General features: G+C 33.4%; 1 protein-coding gene and 2 long non-coding RNA genes across 7 annotated transcripts in view; 2 read left to right on the forward strand and 1 right to left on the reverse strand.

Moving 5' to 3' along the window:
• Positions 1–4,384: 4,384 nt before the first annotated feature.
• Positions 4,385–7,663, forward strand: LOC100536983 (uncharacterized). The gene is made up of 5 exons (XR_222840.6): positions 4,385–4,752; positions 5,121–5,211; positions 5,436–5,538; positions 5,623–5,751; positions 5,880–7,663. It is a non-coding gene; the product is annotated as an uncharacterized lncRNA (long non-coding RNA).
• A 1,563-nt stretch (positions 7,664–9,226) lies between these two features.
• Positions 9,227–10,128, forward strand: tmem238b (transmembrane protein 238b). The gene is made up of 2 exons (XR_222841.6): positions 9,227–9,306; positions 9,567–10,128. It is a non-coding gene; the product is annotated as a transmembrane protein 238b (long non-coding RNA).
• Positions 10,055–17,628, reverse strand: part of si:dkey-17m8.1 — a 32,154-nt gene continuing 24,580 nt past the window's right edge. For all 5 annotated transcript variants that reach the window (XM_073926001.1, XM_073926000.1, XM_001336948.9 and 2 more), the window contains exons 20-28: positions 15,377–15,419; positions 14,573–14,653; positions 14,416–14,483; positions 14,197–14,345; positions 13,940–14,111; positions 11,549–11,662; positions 11,368–11,466; positions 11,190–11,282; positions 10,055–11,083 (exon numbers count right to left, since the gene is read on the reverse strand). In XM_073926001.1, the coding sequence (XP_073782102.1) occupies positions 10,974–11,083; positions 11,190–11,282; positions 11,368–11,466; positions 11,549–11,662; positions 13,940–14,111; positions 14,197–14,345; positions 14,416–14,483; positions 14,573–14,653; positions 15,377–15,419 (929 nt within the window). In that variant the 3' untranslated portion in view covers positions 10,055–10,973. The remainder of the gene's footprint in view (positions 11,084–11,189; positions 11,283–11,367; positions 11,467–11,548; positions 11,663–13,939; positions 14,112–14,196; positions 14,346–14,415; positions 14,484–14,572; positions 14,654–15,376; positions 15,420–17,628) is intronic.

Consider the following 17,628-nt stretch of genomic DNA (forward strand, 5'->3'; position numbering starts at 1 on the left):
AAGGGTTTTTGAGACTCTCCATGTTTGATTTTGTTTTTATATACACAATTATGCCGTCAAACTGTTTTATAAAAGCAATATCACACTCGTAGCAGTGTACTAAGCCTCCCACCAGTGCCGAAATATAGCCATATCGCACTGCTACGATAAATATATAATATAAATATACAATATATATATAAATAGAAAATAAGGTTAACTCAAATGATTACATTTATTGAATTAATAAAAAATAAATTTGTTAGACAAATTTTGTGGGAACAAAAACTTATTTTATTGTAAAAGCAGAATTTATTAATAACCATACTATCTTTCATTGAAAATTGCATAAAAAAAGGCCCAGAAACATTTTCATGTTTGGGATGTTTAATTGAATAATGTAACGTTATATATAATTTATCATATATCTTCTCTCACATTTGATTAAAAAAAATGGTCATAATTGTGTTCTTCTCACTAAAGAAAATAAACGTTTTAAATAAATGCACATAAAACTTGGAGACAAACTCTGGATGACAGAGTTGAAGCATTTGGCTAGCAAAGGAAAATTATGATTTATAGAAATATATAAATACATATAGTTATAATAACAAATTATTCATATTCCAAAATTTAAATAAAACCAAAACAAAAACAATGCATCTGTCATACTACATATGACAGTTTATGACTACGTATACAAACTGCACAGAAAGGCTAGCTGGGACTCAAACGAGTGACATTTTTGCTGCGAGGCATCTGTGCTAACTTTCAATTCATCCTGATTGCCTAATATAAGATTTTTCCTAATTACATTGCACTTATTTTTCTGAAATTCAGTAACACCTTATTTACTGTATATCATCAGCAATTATTTTACTAACAGATACTGACATTACAGGAAAAAATACAATGAGACAGCCCTTCAGCTTTCAAAATAAGGACTTGGCTGTAGATGGATGTCTCATTAAAGCCTGGAATGAAAGATTATTCTGTTTTTTGTTTTTGTGGTGGTTGTTTTTATTTTTTACATACAACGTTGTTCACTCCAATATATGTGGTGTTTAATATGTGATGGATGTGAATGGTCATATTAAAATATAAAACATTAAGAAGATGTCTTTGGGGGAAACCAAAGAACCCAGAGGAAACCCATGCAATAACCTGCAATGTTTACAAAGAAATGGCAATTGGCCCAGCCAGGATATATATAGGATATATATAGATTATGTTTTATTTAATACTAAAAAGTTTACAAATGAAGTGAAGTCTACAAATACAAATTTTACTAAAGAAGTAGGTATCTAAGAAGAACCTCAAACAAACACATCACAACATAGAGAAAATGGCAGTTGTGTTGACAGATAAACTTGAATTTTCCAGCAAAAACTGGCCAAAGAAAAAAAAAGATTTAAAAAATCTTAGGACATACATAAAACAAAACATAAAATGTATGTTTTGAACATCCAAACAAATCCCAAAATTGGCCAAATTTTGTCAACTTAATCCGTTTAATCCGTTTTGTTCTTTTACCAACAGAATCAAATTCTAAACCTGCAGAAACACACTCATCATCTGACGTCATCCAAAAGTAAACTAATTTAAATTTATGTAAAATTATTACAACAAATTATATATATATATATATATATATATATATATATATATATATATATATATATATATATATATATATATATATATATATATATGCATACATAAATATATTAAATAAACACATACAAATGCAATTTTAAGGTGGATCTATTTCATTACAATGTTTTAGTTTTCATTTGCACATATTTGTACTATTTAAAGCACAGATGTTTGAAAAAGTTAACCAAAGTTTTTTTACAATGTGTTTGTGTGGGTTTCCTCTGGGTGCTTTAGTTTCCCCCACAGTCCAAAAACATGGGGTAAAGGTGAATTGGGTACACAAAGTTGGTCCTAGTGTGTGAATGTGAGAGTGTAATTGTTTCCTAGAACTGGGTTGTAGTTGGAAGGGCATCCGCTTGTTGGCGGATAGTTTGTGATTCATTCTGTTGTGGTGACCCCTGATAAATAAGGGACTTAGTCAAAGGAAAATGAATGAATGAATGAAAACTTTGATTTATAAGTAACAAAAAGCTTTAAAATAAAAAACACATAAAGAACAGTCAGAATTCAATAGATGAAAATTTTAGTACAGATGCTTCTTTTGATGATTATTATACTAATGCTTTTTTTCCCCCTAGTTTTGGTAAAAAAAAAAAAAAAAAAAAAAAAAGAAAGAAATCACCAGAATCTAGCCTTAAAGAAGAGTTAGTAAGAAAAAATTTACAGTCTTAAGAGGGTTCAGCAATTTTTGAATACTACAAAAAACATATGGAATGTAATGGTAGATAATATCTTCCTAGATTGTAACCTTTAGATAGTATCATTCATTCATTTTCTTTTTGGCTTAGTCCCTTTATTGATCTGGGGTCGCTACAGCGGAATAAACCACCAACTTATCCAGCACATGTTTTACAAAGCGGATGACCTTCCAGCCACAACTAAACACTGGCAAACACCCACACACTCTTGCACACACTAACATACACTTCAGCCACTTTAGCTTATTCAATTTCCCTATAGCACATGTTTTTGGACTGGGGGAAACCAATGCACCCGGAGGAAACCCAGGCAAACATGGAAGAACATGCAAACTTCACAAATGTCAACTTACCCAGCTGGGGCTTGAACCAGTAACCTTCTTGCTGTGTGGCAATTGTGCAACCCACTGCACCACAGTTCTGCGAAAGTATTATAAATTGAGAAAACATTAGCAGTGTACAAAATTGGTCATCATCTTCTGGCGGAAGGGAATTTGTATTGTACTGGCAATGATACAGATATGAATCATTTAGAGTCGCATTTAGCTTCATTTATATAGGCTTTGAATAAACTGGCTGAAACCAATGATTTAGTAGATGTGTGGAGAAACTTGAATCATAATTGGACAATATAAAGGTTTCGCTGAATGTTGAAAACAATATATTTGTGACGAGCTTTTAATAATGGACGGTTTATACCCACATAAGAGGACATTTTTCCAAATTTGATTATTTCACCTTTGCTTGCAGAGGGAGAGTACTCTCATCAAGCATTTATTTCAGAATGGCTGGTTTTCTGTTCTGTAAAAGGAAAAGGGGTGTATAAGTTAAATAGAAGTAGCTAAGTAAGGAAGTTGAAACACGTGCTGCTCATTTTGAAGCTGGAGATGATTGCAAACCTGTGTGGGAAACCATGTAGAAGCCACTATTGAAGATAAGTAATGGGACTTGGAAAATGGAGGATACTACATGGTATTGTTCCCATTAACGCTTTTTCAGCATTATTAATTCCCTAGTAGACAGTAATTGTCCATTTTGTAATCAAACCATTTTTAATTGTTTTGTACATAGTGAAAGGCTTATTAAGGTTTTTATATAGGTTTATTTCTGATGCTTTATGTTTGCAGATTTTAAGATTACTTTTTTTTAAAGATTTTTCAAATAAGATTCCCTCTCACATACACATAAACAGAATTGTGTTGTGGACATTTTTTTATAATTATAATTAAACTCTGATGGAAATATAAAAACCCAGTCCAGGAGACTCATTTCGAGCAGAATTCTTTACGTGTTGATTGTTCTGCTGTCAAACAGCATCAAGTCATAAATTAGTCCACAAGTGTTAAACAAGTCAGAAATGAGTCTACAACAAGTCTATAGTATGTTTTTTAGAAGGGGGCAATGCCTAAACGTGGAGATGGCAAAAAAAGCATGCAAATAAAGTAGATACTGGTGAAAGAACCTGCCCAGCCACTGACCACACAAGTTTATTAACAAAAGTTTATTTCTTTGGCCTGAATGGGTCCACAAAGACAAAGGTACAGTCAGTGCTCAAGAAAACAATAGATTTAATTTTTCTCACACCCTGGCTACTAAAGTTTTGAATAAAATGTTATAATAAAAAATGAAAAAATATATAACTTTTCATATATATATATCTATATCTATATCTATATCTATATATATATATATATATATATATATATATATATATATATATATATATATATATATATATATATATATATATATATTGGAAATTTTGGATCATGCTCCGGAACTTGCTCGTTGCTCAAAAACACATAGTAAACTATCTACCTCTCCCGTTTTTGAGATAAAAGTCCCAAATACATAGTAAGTTTAATATAAACTTAGATACACTTAAAAATAATTAAGAGAAAAAAAATTATCATTGTTGTCTCACTAGTGACATGTTGTGGCTTTCAAATCAAATGTTAACCAAATGTTTAAAATGTTAACCACAAAGTTAGTTTAACTGTAAGTATTACTTTTATTTTTGTATATGTTGTACAATATCAGAGTCTCACAAGGTTTATGAATTGTTTTTGATGGCTTATGAATGTATTTTTCTTTCTGTAGAAAAACTTTATTTCTTTGTATCCGCTTAGATTTAAATAACACATGAATTATGAATTTACTGAGACACATCATTTCCTTTTAAAGGAAGCTGTTTTTTTTTCTTGCAACTGATGACTAATACAACCGTACTTGTTTAATGTTTTGTTATTGCGAAATGTATTATGCATCAGATCAGTAGTACGTAGTAATGACATCATTGTACGTAGTTTGTAATGACATTTCCCCCTTTGTGTATAAGATAACATGTTAAGATGTTCATTCCTTGTTTGAAAGAAGCAGCCATAGAAGCTTGAAGCCAACTCAACTTTGGTGTACAGAGGTAGTTGTGTACTCCTCTTTTTTTCTTTGTTTTTGTTTCATTTGCTCTTGTTGTGTTTTTCAATTATATAAATATTACATGTAGATACAAACTGGTGTATATCTCAAATAAAATGTAAAATTAAAATTTATAATTAAATGTGAAAAAACATAGATAAAGTGAGAATTTTTACTTAATATCTGCCTGAATATGTGTGTGTGTATATATATATATATATATATATATATATATATATATATATATATATATATATATATATATATATATATATATATATATGCATGTCTGCCTGAATATATATGAATATATCAGTATACTAAAAGATGTACTAATAAATAAAATGTCTATTAATAACTTTTTTTTTACAGAAGGGATATTTCTAATAAGTTTCTTCTAACCATGTCACATATCCAAGGACCACATGTGAAGAAATTACTGCCATGTATTTTATTAATGTTGGTGAGTCATAGAAAACTATAACGTGTCATTCTACATTAACACGTTTCACAAATTTCTGTGTATGTTGTGTAATGAGCTATTATAATCACAAAGCAGTATCAGAGATATTTGTCAGATGTTTTAAGGTTAAGTTATTTTGAAGGTCAGCCAGGTGTTGACGTCATTCAGTTAAGCAATACTAAACCAAAAGTTCAGTTTCCTGAATTGTTCAACTGTTTTCATAGACTGTGGGTGTTTCAATGGGGCAGCGGAGAGTGCTCCAAAAAAGTGAGTGTTTAAAAAGTGAATACTGGACTGAGGGGCTTTGCTGTCACAAATGTCCTGAAGGTATGATGTCTAAATTATTCATTTTTTCAGTTTTCAGAGATGTAGACAAATAAAAAATTTCTCTTTATGTCATGTGATTTTTAGGGTATAAGCTAACAAAGAGATGCTCTAGCGGAATGTCAACTCAATGTGCAAAATGTTCAGAAGGGACATACCAAGACAAAATGAACTATTTCCCAAACTGCTTCAGATGCCAGGAATGTACTAAGAGAAGTCAGTGTATTTTAGTTTTCTCTCTCTCTCTCTCTCTCTCTCTCTTTCAAAACTTTGGTAATTTATTAACTTCTAAATTAAGTAATAAAAGCACATCTATACTTAGATTTTTGTTTCTTCTCCGACAGGTCATGCAGTGATGATTTCGCCGTGTACGTACCAAAGTAACACTGTTTGTGGATGTCAATCAGGATACCGCAAAAAAATGTTTGACAGTATTTCATGGGCTTGTGAGCCCTTTAAAAAGAGTGATTACGTATAACTTAAAACAAGAGGAGAGAAATATCATCCAGGCTTCGTGAGACGGAAGTACACAAGTCTATCTCCATCCATGGTTCGGGCCTTAATAAAAAAAAAAGTTTGGGCACCCTCTCTTTTTTGTGGATTTTGAAACCTGTAGTCACTTAACACTAATTGTTTACAACACAAAATTGATTTAAGTGACTCGGTAAACAATAACAATCCTAACACAGGTGCAACAAATCATGAAAAATTATATTTAAAACAGCTGATTGCTAGTTGTTTGAACCAGAATGTAGCAAAATAAGAACCTCAAAAGAACTTCCCAATGACCCAAAACTAGAATAATTCTTCAACATGAATGTTGAACAGAAGGATACAAAAAGGTATATACAAAAGTTTGAAGTCTCTATATCCATAATCGGAAATCTAGCAACAAAATGGCCACAGGAACAGTTCTTGTAAAGGGAAGATGTGGTAGGCCAAGAAAAATATATAAAAAGGCAAAGGTGAAGAATGGTTAGAATGATCACATACAAACCACAGACCACATTCAAAGTGCTCATCTTGCTGCTGATAATGTCATTGTACATCACTTCAACGTCCAGCACACTCTTCACAAAAAAAACAGCTTAATGGAAAGTGATGCAAAAAAAGCCTTTTCTGCCTTCTACAAACAAGAAGAATCATTTGGGGTGTGCAAAGACTCATCTAGACAAGCCTGAATCATTTTGGAAAAAATATACTGTGGACAGATGCCACTACTATAGAAGCTTTGCATGGCTAAAAAGAACACCGCATTCCAGGGGATGAACATGCTCTACTGTAAAATATGACGGAGGGTCCGTCATGCAGTGGGAATGTGTGGCAAGCACAGTTACAGGAAACCTTGTAAGAGTTTAAAGTCACATGGGTTCCACCCTGTATTAGCAGATTCTTAAGAACAATGTTCAAGAGGCTGAAGTTACGCCAGGGTTGGATGTTTCAGCAGGACAATGACCCAAAGCACAAATCCAGATCTACTGAGGAATTCATGCTCAGACACGACACAATAAATGACCATCCCAGTCCTTAGAATTGAACATCATCAAAAATAGATTGATTTGAAAAGGGCTGTTCATGCTCAGCACACACCAAACCTCAATGAACTGGAGAATTTTCAGCAAACAATCAGGGACTTATCCTTGGCTATAATAAGTGCCTACAGCTTTTTATTATTATTACAGCTTAGGCAGTTATTACAGCAAAAGATGGCTGTACAAAAGGTTGATGTCATTATTATGTTGAGGTGCCCAAATTTTTGCACCTGTCTGTTTTTGTTAAATGTAAAATGTTGCTTTCTTTCTGGGGTATGAAATATATCCAAATGAAATTGCTGATTTGAAAGGCTAGCAGGCTATGGCTTGCAATTATGAAAATGATCATGGGTAATCAACTTTTGCATAAAACTGTACTTCTGTATAGTTTATGGCAGCTACTGTTTGTCAACTGCATGAACTTGGACTTTCTTCATGCTGTAATCATGTTTTGTTGTCTGGTTGATAATTTATACTTTTTATTAAATGTGGAATAGTAAATATAATTTTCTGTATAACTCTAAAAATGTCCATGTAAAGTTAAGTATACATTTGCTGTGAAAAAAAGATGTTTTATAAAGAACACATAAGAATAACTTTTGTATTGTTATTAATATTTCATATTTAAAATGTACTAGCCTAAAGCAATTTTAAGTTAACATCACTTTGTGAAAAAGAACATTTTATTATAATAATGTATTATTTAACAATTTCAAATGTAATTTTGAGAAGAAAAAAATACATTTTTATCTCATTTAATTAGAACACAAGGACATCTTTATAAAAAATTAACATTGTATAACATTTGAACAAAAATGTGCTATAAACAGTACTAAAGAACTGTCAGAAGTCATCTGTCTAGTTTTGGTTCACCTGTGTTTGATCCCAGTTTCTTAGGTTGCCTTAAAGTATTTCTTTCTAAATTAATACAAAATAATTTTAAAGAATGTTGGAAACCATTAGTCATTGACTTCCACAGTATTTTTGTCTTTTAGTGTCTTTTTGCAGTGAAAATTGTTGTGATTTTTATTTAGAGCATAAGAATCCATATGTGTAAAAACGGAAACTACAACCTAAATTTTAGCTACACGAAACTGTATATTTTTATATTTTAATTACATGAAAACACACACACACACATCTGCACCGGTCACTTTATGTAACATTGGACTGCTAGTAAGTTACATCATACTTATACATCATACAGCCTTATATATTATGACACTGTCACTTTATCATAATTATCATGTTTACATGCATTTTTTAATATAATAAGATTAAATAAATAAATAGCATCTGGATGTTCATTCTGATGGTTTTATCCTAAAATAACATTTTTCATATTTTAACATAACATCAGGAATTATACCACTAAATATACCTAATACATTTTTCCAAAACTTTTTGATATACTCACAATTCTAAAAAAGTGAGAGAGATTCAGTTTGGTAATCACAGAAGGAACAATTTACATCCAAATCTTCAGAAATAAGCCTTTGTTAAAAAAAAAAAAAAAAAAAACTTTGTAGGATATCACTTATGAATTATTTTATAAGACACTTTACAAACTTTATTGTATATTAGGAATTTTTAGAGTAAAGTCCATACTCTTTGCAAATTAATATTAACTATAAGTCTGTTCCAATAATAGACAGCATTAGGACAAAAGATTATCTCACACTAAAATAGAGAGCGAATATTTTTGTTATTTGGCTTTGTGGTAAATAGTATTTTACCAAGAGCTGTTTTTAGCACGTTTAGATGTGGCACAACCTGGGGAGACTGATTGATTGTACAATACAATTTTGTTGTGCCAAATTATATAATTATGTGGGGAAAAGTTGTACTTGTAGACTATAACAGACATTGTTTATGAAACGAAGACAATTTGGAATGAATTTTCTCAGGATTTATGCAAGAGTAAAACATTTTTAAAAAAATCCACGAAAAGGCAGGGTTCATAAGGTGCTGATTAATCCTATTTAAATTGAATGTATAATTAAAATTAGCAAAACTGATGAAACTAAGACCGCAATTTTTATAATTATTCAAAACTAGATTTTCTTATAGTATCATGAGTAAATAGATTGTGTCATGTGACATTACCTGCGTGACGTAGAGTCCAGTTTAAAGCGCAGGTAGAAGGACCCGGAAAAAAAACAAACGACTAAATCATATTTACAGCCTGCTAAACGTCTTTCTCGACAGTTTTGCGTCTAATATAATTCTCTGATTAAAGGTAAGTAAAATTATCATATAGCCAACCTCGGTTTCTGTATGAATATGCATAATGACATTAATATGCATAACAGACACAGACGTTTAACCCTTCAGAGGGTGAAAATTTCTAGAAGTCAAAGTGTTGTTAAAGGCATATTGATCATTCTAAAAATTAGAAGAAAGAAAACTAAAAATCGTTTAATAAATCATGCAGTTATTAGTATGCGCCATTAAATAGGCTGCTTTCACTTTTCTTTTTCCTCCTTCACATGTCCGAAGGACAGTCACCATGCCCAGTACTGACCGCGCTGGATTGACCCACTGCAAGTTTGTTCTCATATTTGCCGTCGTTACGGATCTTTTCGGAGTCTCTACCCTCCTCATCGGCATCTTCGTCCCACTTGAAATCGCGGGTCGTGACTTCGGTGATCTATTGGTGTACTCTGGAGCTGTGCTAGTGTTGATGTCTATGGGGGCTTGGATCATGTGGTACAGTGGGAATATTGATGGTTTGTTATCAGGAAAGGAATTAAGACATAAACACGACGCCGTGGACCTGCTCGCTCGCACGCTCAGCCGCCGCATACGGAAACCCCACCGAGGCCACAGCACGTCTTGACCTTCGACCTAAGCACTTCGGCCATATACATATCAGATATATATTTGAACTCTGATAATTGACAATGTGGTGTGTGCAAACGAAACACATGTTGTAGCCTACCTGTACTGTGAAATAAGCTAGGCTATAACTGAGAGTTGCACATGTGTTATGAGCAATTTTTACTTTATTTCTTTTTGTAGTAATCATGTTTGTTGACAAATAAAATTCAAGCACTGGCAATGTTTTTGGTCTTTAAATTTGCACATGCTACTTCAGTGCTTTATTTTAACAACACTGAAACATTTTACAATACCAATTGAACAGTTTCTGATTATATTGAAGGTGTATCAACAAAGTGAAACACATTTTCCAGGTAATAAAGCTGTGACTGTCTCTCACTTAAATAGATTGAGACTTGTGTTCATGGCTCATTCAAAAAATATTTCAAAAGATGTCCATACAGAATTCTTAATAAATTTCACAAACAAGACACCACCAACCAATAATGATTAAATAAATAAAAAGTTCACTATAACACCAAGCACTTAAAAATTATACACAACAGAAATCAAGTACAGTTATTACTTGCAGGTAGGCTGTAAAACAAGCAAACAAGTATCTCTGAAAATACTGCATGTCATGACATGCCGTGCATCAATTTAAATTCAACATTATTGAAACACAATAAAAAGTATCATTTGTTGATGGGCATTACAGTAACAACCTCACTTTGTTTCAACTTAAAGATTGTGTATTGAAAAACACTGGCCAGATATAGGAAAAAGAAATTGTACAAGGCACATTTAGAGAATATCTGGGCATTATGGGACTACAAAAAAAAGAAAAGTCAACTTCATATAAAGTCAGTTTACCACAAACAATTTACCAAAGGTATACAATCAATGTTGTGGATAAAAAAATCCTAAAAACATCTGCGCCTTAATGCCTTAAATTATCTGTAGTATTTCTCCCCTTTGGGCGTATTGATACATGGCGCTTATTAGACAAGTGATAAACTGTAATACACTGTAATATATATAGCATGCTTGACTGTATTTCAAAAGAACTCCAAAAGCTGAAGCACTTTAAAGGGCAGGGCTTGGAACGCAAAGGATGGGGCTCTGCCAAATAATCATGTGACTTCTTTCTGATCTCTGTAGGACATACTCACTGGCCCCATCACTTCCATCATCTCCTAAAAAAGGACACAAATATGTAAGTTGAATATAATTTTCAAAAATATTCAAAATTAAATACATATATAGCTTCTCGACATTATTGTGTCAAGAAAAAATTCTAACCAATTCGGAAGTTGATATATCCTTCCCCTCCACTGAGAATAAGCTGAGAGGAAGTGGCAGCACCATCTGCTGAATTGGAAGCACTATAGCAGCCTACAGTGATTGCAAAATGTGAGAAATAAAATAAATAAAAGATTCCAGATTCTTTCCAATACTGTAAAGAATATGTATTTCAAACCTGGAGCAGAAATAATGAATTTGACAGCTTGTCGATGGCCATGGTAACAGAGCTGTGCAGAAGCAAGAGAGCAGTATGGTATAGAACAGGACTCTGAAGCTGGAAAAACAACAACAGTATACATTTTACAAATATAAAACCACTCAATAAAAGTTTGTTTCAGTGAGAACAAAACACTTACTAAGGGACAGGGGAATTGAGAAAATTGCACCACTTCCTGTGCCCACCCACAGCCTGCCACTGACCACAGACATGGCTGTGATCTGAAGCGGGGAGAGAGACAGGAATGCAGATCCTATGAAATGGAAAAAGCCGGGCAGTAAAAAGAAATGAATTAAATTTTATATATATATATATATATATATATATATATATATATATATATAAAATAAAGCATCACTAAAATCTGAGACCACTTGAAAATATTGTTTCACTAGATTTAAGGTGAATATATTTGCTTTTTTTAGACATGTTTATAAATTTTAGATAACACACAAGATAATATTATAATATTTCAGCAGAGAACGTTTTAACAGTTTAGTACACCTAAAACTGAAACTCCTTTCAAAATTTATTCACCCTTAACCTTTCACTTGTTCCAAACCAGGGGTGCGTTTCAGAAAACCATCGTTAGCCATCTAAGGTTGCAAGTTCCATCTTTACAAACATAGTTTGTTGATTTGGTGTTTCCCTAATCCATCATTCCAAGGAACATTTGAAACTGCATCACAAACTTGCATGCTTGCAACTACAGCTCTGGAGCTGTAGTTAAAAACAAAGTTGCTGGCTGTGTTCTATTTCCAGTTATCCCCCCTATGCCCTATTAATTTAGAACATTCTAACATTTAAACTTGGAATTACAAAAAAAAAGCATTAAAGTCATCACTCTAATGTGCAATTTGCTTTCAAAGTATTTTTATAATTCAGTTTTAGCAATCTTCATGTTTACAATTGCACTCCCTTCGCATTGCACTTAAAAAAACTGAATGTCATTTTAAACACAGCCGTGGCTCATGACAAAAGCTATAGGTGACCTATTATTTAAAAGCAGAATTTGTTACATTTACAAAGCCTGTGAAAACAAAAACAATAGCATACGTTAATGCTTTTAATTTATAGTAGGTTATTTATAAAGTATCTGTACTCAAGAGTATATACAAGAATCAGAGAGTGAAATTCAATACCTTTTAAGATCTTTTTAAAGACTCTTTCCCTACATTATAAGACTCTAAAACCACTTTTCAACCTTAAACAATGGAAAGATTTTGTCTTTTAGTACATTTACTAAATATTAATGTAAGAAACTAATTCAAAATTAAAACATCATGCATATACTGAATAAAAATCTATTACATCTAGCTAATTCAGCAGACTGGCACCTACAGAACTGCAGAAATAATGATGTTGCCTTGGTTACTGCAGTAAACAAAGCACCATGGTGTAAAATCTAGCAGGATTTTATTGAATTCATAAACTACACTGCTTCCTGATATTTGCAGATTTAATTCAGGCAAACTTTAGAATTTAACCATACACTGCTTAATCAAAAATTATATAAAATTTAACACTTTGCAAAATTGCATTTAAGACTTTTTAATCCTTTTTAAGGGCCTTAAATGTCTTCCCGCGGACACCCTGGTACTGTATATGACATTGACCTGTTGGTTAGAACATTTCTGCAGTGGTTTGCATGTCAAATTGTAAAAGTAGACTTTTCAAATAAACAATATCCTACTTAATAATAATAATCAATATCATTAGTATTATTAAAGTAGTTTTTTCATTTCCTAATAAATAATAAATATAAAATTTCATTTCTCAATAAATAGCCTCATTTTATATTTCTTTGTATGATTTATATACGAGATTAGAATACGTGTTAGCTTTTGTAAGTGGTTTTATGTTTTAGAATAGAATATGTTATATTCTAAATAATATTTGTAAAGGAAACACGGGCTCTATATGTGCCATATTTACATATATTTCAGTTAATATGGAAAGCGAGTGCATGTTTTTATTAAAACTAATACTGGATTTTATTTTAAATGTGTGTGCGTCTAAACCAATTTACACAAAGAAATGATGGGGTTTTTCTCTAAAGAAGTTGTTACCACCCAGTTTAGAGCATCATTATGGGCGTTTTACATTATAACTAACGTGGTATAAACGATGGATCTGCGACAGAGAAACAACAGGTTTTGGGAAACATTCATCACTACAGCATTCTTTTCCCGAACGATGCATCTTACTATGATAGTTCAGCCGCGAATTACGTCATTGTTTGGGAAATGAACCCATTTGTTTCTTCCGTGAAGAAAAAATATTATTTTGAAAAAAGCTGGAAACTAGTAACCACTGACTTTCATCGAATTTGTTTTTTCTACTATAGATGAAAATGGTTACATATTTTCAGCTTTCTTCAAAAAAAAAACATTGAATTAACCTTTTTGAATTAACTATACCTGTAAAATTGGTTTAAATAAAACAAAATGTATCAACTGCAAACTTCAAAAGAAATATTAAAAATAAAAATCTATACAAAAAATAAAAGAATACAGTCCAGTCCAAATACCTAAAGCTTTAGTCACCATGGATGATAAATCTACTTCCTGTAGTGGGCGGCCAGTTGTCCAGTCAAAAAGCCTCAGAATAGAATCCAAACGGCAGGATGCCCAAACTCCACTTCCCGCTGCACACAGAAAACGCACCTGCTGCTCATTTCGCTCAGATACTGAGAATGACTTCTAAAATGAACACAAAAAAAGGGAAAGAGTGAGGACTGAAGCACAAAATAAGAAATGAACAACACCATGTCCTTTTAAGACCAACCTGTATTTTTCGTTGTTTTGCACTGATCATGTAAACTTTATTCCAGTATCCCACCCAAAGACAGCCTTCTTTTGCCAAGCAACAGCGAATGGGCTGCAAAGGAGGTGTGTCGAGTGATAGCACCTCATGAGACTGGAGATCCCACATGCCTATAAAATGACAGCTATGACCATAAGTATAATTCAAATCTTAATAGCAGCCAAAACTGCAAACACACACCTGAATTGTGGGAGAAGAATACAAGCGTCCCATCAGCTAAGCCAGCAACTACCTCGTCCTGAGAATATCTTTTATTCACATAGAAGGGATTCAATCAGAAAGCTCTGTAATTTAATTAGCGAAAAACAAAATACACAATCATTCTAAAGACACTGACGTCAGAGAATGAACTCCCTCGGAAAGGTTGACTGATTGCAAACAGTGGCGCCTGGAGCTGGAGGACGAATGGATCAGCACACTGCAGAAAGACAACATCAGATTAATGATGCATTTCAAACAAGATATATTGCCCTCCGAAGGGTGCTACAGTGTAAAAACAATCATGACCATACTGAAATGTCATTTAAAATTGAAGTGTTCAAAACTGACCACTTTAAAGGGCCGTTCAGAATAAAGGATTTTATCTAGCTAGCGCCTCTCCATATTAAACTGATTAAATTTGAATTAATACGAGTTTCTGGTACATGAACTGTGTTGATCTTATAAGTTGTCATCTGCAATTGAAACAACCGTAGCGTCTCCCATTTGCATTGTGTTGTGTGAACCCTTGCTTCCAAAATGATCTTGTTATCCACCATACTTTTTAAGGTCATTCTGTGTTTTAATGTATCTTAATATACATTTCAGGACGATGTTTAAGAGGAATAAACTCTGTTTGAGTTAGCAACACGATTTAAGAGGGAGGGGTGGGGCTTATTGATAGGCCCATTACAAAATGCTAGGGGGTTTAGGGTAATTTTCCATAATATATATAATTGTTATGTGGATAAACATATCATTTCTCATCCCCAACTGGATGAAAATCATGACATCAGTGGCCTTACTAAGCAAAAGCTCTAAGTATCAAGCTGGACAACTTGAAGTATTAATTAAGTTCCATAAAATGAACCAAAATTTGTTATTTAAACCAAAACCAACATACAGAAATGAAATAAAATGAATATGATTGAGATGCCCTTACCCTCCATCTTGTGTTCCGATCCACACAGTTCCCAGAGTATTTCCTAACGCAAGAGGGATGACATGATTCATATACAAAATTCCAATTATCTGAAAATATCTCATTTGATCAACAGAGTTTTGTTAATGTGCCATAAAAGGTTAAACATACAAGGCTGTGACAATTAAATATAAGAAAGAAATACAACATAAAACTAACAACTTAATTAAATGTTGTGATTGTTAGTAAAGAGTCAAAAAATCTAGATAAACATAATTGAAGCTATTAACAAAATGACAATGAGCATTCAAACGTTTGGGTTCAGTGAGTAATTATTTTGCCAATAAATACAATTATTTTAATTAGCAAAGACAACTAATCAATGGTGACAGCACAGATATTTACACTATATAATTTTAATTTGCTTATTAAGTAAATGTCTTCCATTTGATCTGTCCATTAATCACCAATCCTGTTGGATAAATTGATAATAGTTTTCATTAAAAAAAAAAAAAACAGAACAGCAACTGTTTATAACCAATAATAAGAAAAATGTTTCTTGAGCAACATTCTGTATATTATAATGATTTCTAAAAGATCACATGACACTGAAGACAAGGGTGAAAATTCAGCTTTGTTATAACAGGAATACCATTTTTAGAAGTAGTTTAAAAGAAAAATTGGTATAACATTTCATAATAGTACTGTTTTTCTGATTAAATAAATGAGACCTTGGCGAGTATACGACTCTCTTTCAAAAAATTTAATCTTACCAAGCCCAAACCTTTGAATGGTACTTTGAAAGCCTAAGCAAGTCTGAAAGAAGTAAAGATAATAACAAAAGTACTTAAACATCTTAAACCCATATTTCAGAACTCTCCAGGGCCTTCATTTATTAACAGCGTTTAAACGTTTTCTAATTTTGACACTCCCTTGTTGGTGCTAGGTGACTTCAACATTTACGTTGACAAACCGCAAGCTGCAGACTTTCAGACTCTGCTTGCCTCTTTTGACCTAAAAAGAGCACCTACTTCTGCTACCCACAAATCAGGTAATCAGCTAGACCTTATTTACACACGACACTGCTTCACTGATCAAACAATAGTAACTCCACTACAAATATCTGATAATTTCCTTCTGTCCCTCAACATCCACATTACTCCTGAGCCGCCACACACTCCAACACTGGTTACCTTTCGCAGAAACCTACGATCTCTCTCACCCAATAGACTATCCACCATTGTCTCAGACTCTCTTCCTCCATCTCGCAAACTCACTGCACTTGATTCGAACAGTGCCACTAATACACTCTGCTCCACACTAGCATCATGTCTAGACCGATTATGTCCTCTTGCATCCAGGCCAGCCCGTGCCAGTCCTCCTGCACCCTGGCTCTTGGATGCTCTCCGGGAGCATCGCTCAAAACTGCGGGCTGCAGAGAGAATTTGGCGGAAAACTAAAAATCCTGCACATCTCTTAACATACCAAACTCTTCTGTCCTCTTTCTCAGCTGAGGTTACTTCTGCAAAGCAGACATATTACCGTCTGAAAATCAACAATGCCACTAATCCTCGCCTACTTTTTAAAACATTTTCCTCCCTCCTCTATCCTCCTCCTCCACCCGCATCCTCCACACTTACTACTGATGACTTTGCTACATTCTTTTGCACCAAAACTGCAAAAGTCAGTGCTCAATTTGCTGCACCTACAACAAACACGCAAGACACAACACCAACACCTCACACACTCACCTCTTTTTCCCAGCTCTCTGAGATAGATAGCACGAGTCTGAGGTGTCCAAACTCGTGCTATCTAGCCATGCAACCACCTGTCCACTCGATCCCATTCCCTCTCATCTCTTGCAAGCCATCTCTCCTGCAGTCATACCAACACTGACTCACATAATTAACACATCTCTTGACTCTGGTTTATTCCCCACTTCGTTTAAGCAGGCTAGGGTAACCCCACTGCTAAAGAAACCCAACCTGGACCATACGCTACTTGAAAACTACAGACCAGTATCCCTGCTTCCATTCATGGCCAAGATTCTGGAGAAAGTAGTGTTCAATCAAGTTCTGGACTTTCTTACTCAAAACAATCTCATGGACAACAAGCAATCCGGCTTTAAGAAAGGCCACTCAACTGAGACTGCTCTGCTCTCGGTCGTGGAGGATCTCAGAATGGCTAAAGCAAACTCTAAATCATCAGTCCTCATTTTGCTGGACTTGTCAGCTGCTTTTGACACTGTCAACCACCAGATCCTGCTATCTACG

The sequence above is a fragment of the Danio rerio genome, chromosome 16 (genome assembly GCF_049306965.1).
Source record: "Danio rerio strain Tuebingen ecotype United States chromosome 16, GRCz12tu, whole genome shotgun sequence".
NCBI lineage: Eukaryota > Metazoa > Chordata > Actinopteri > Cypriniformes > Danionidae > Danio > Danio rerio.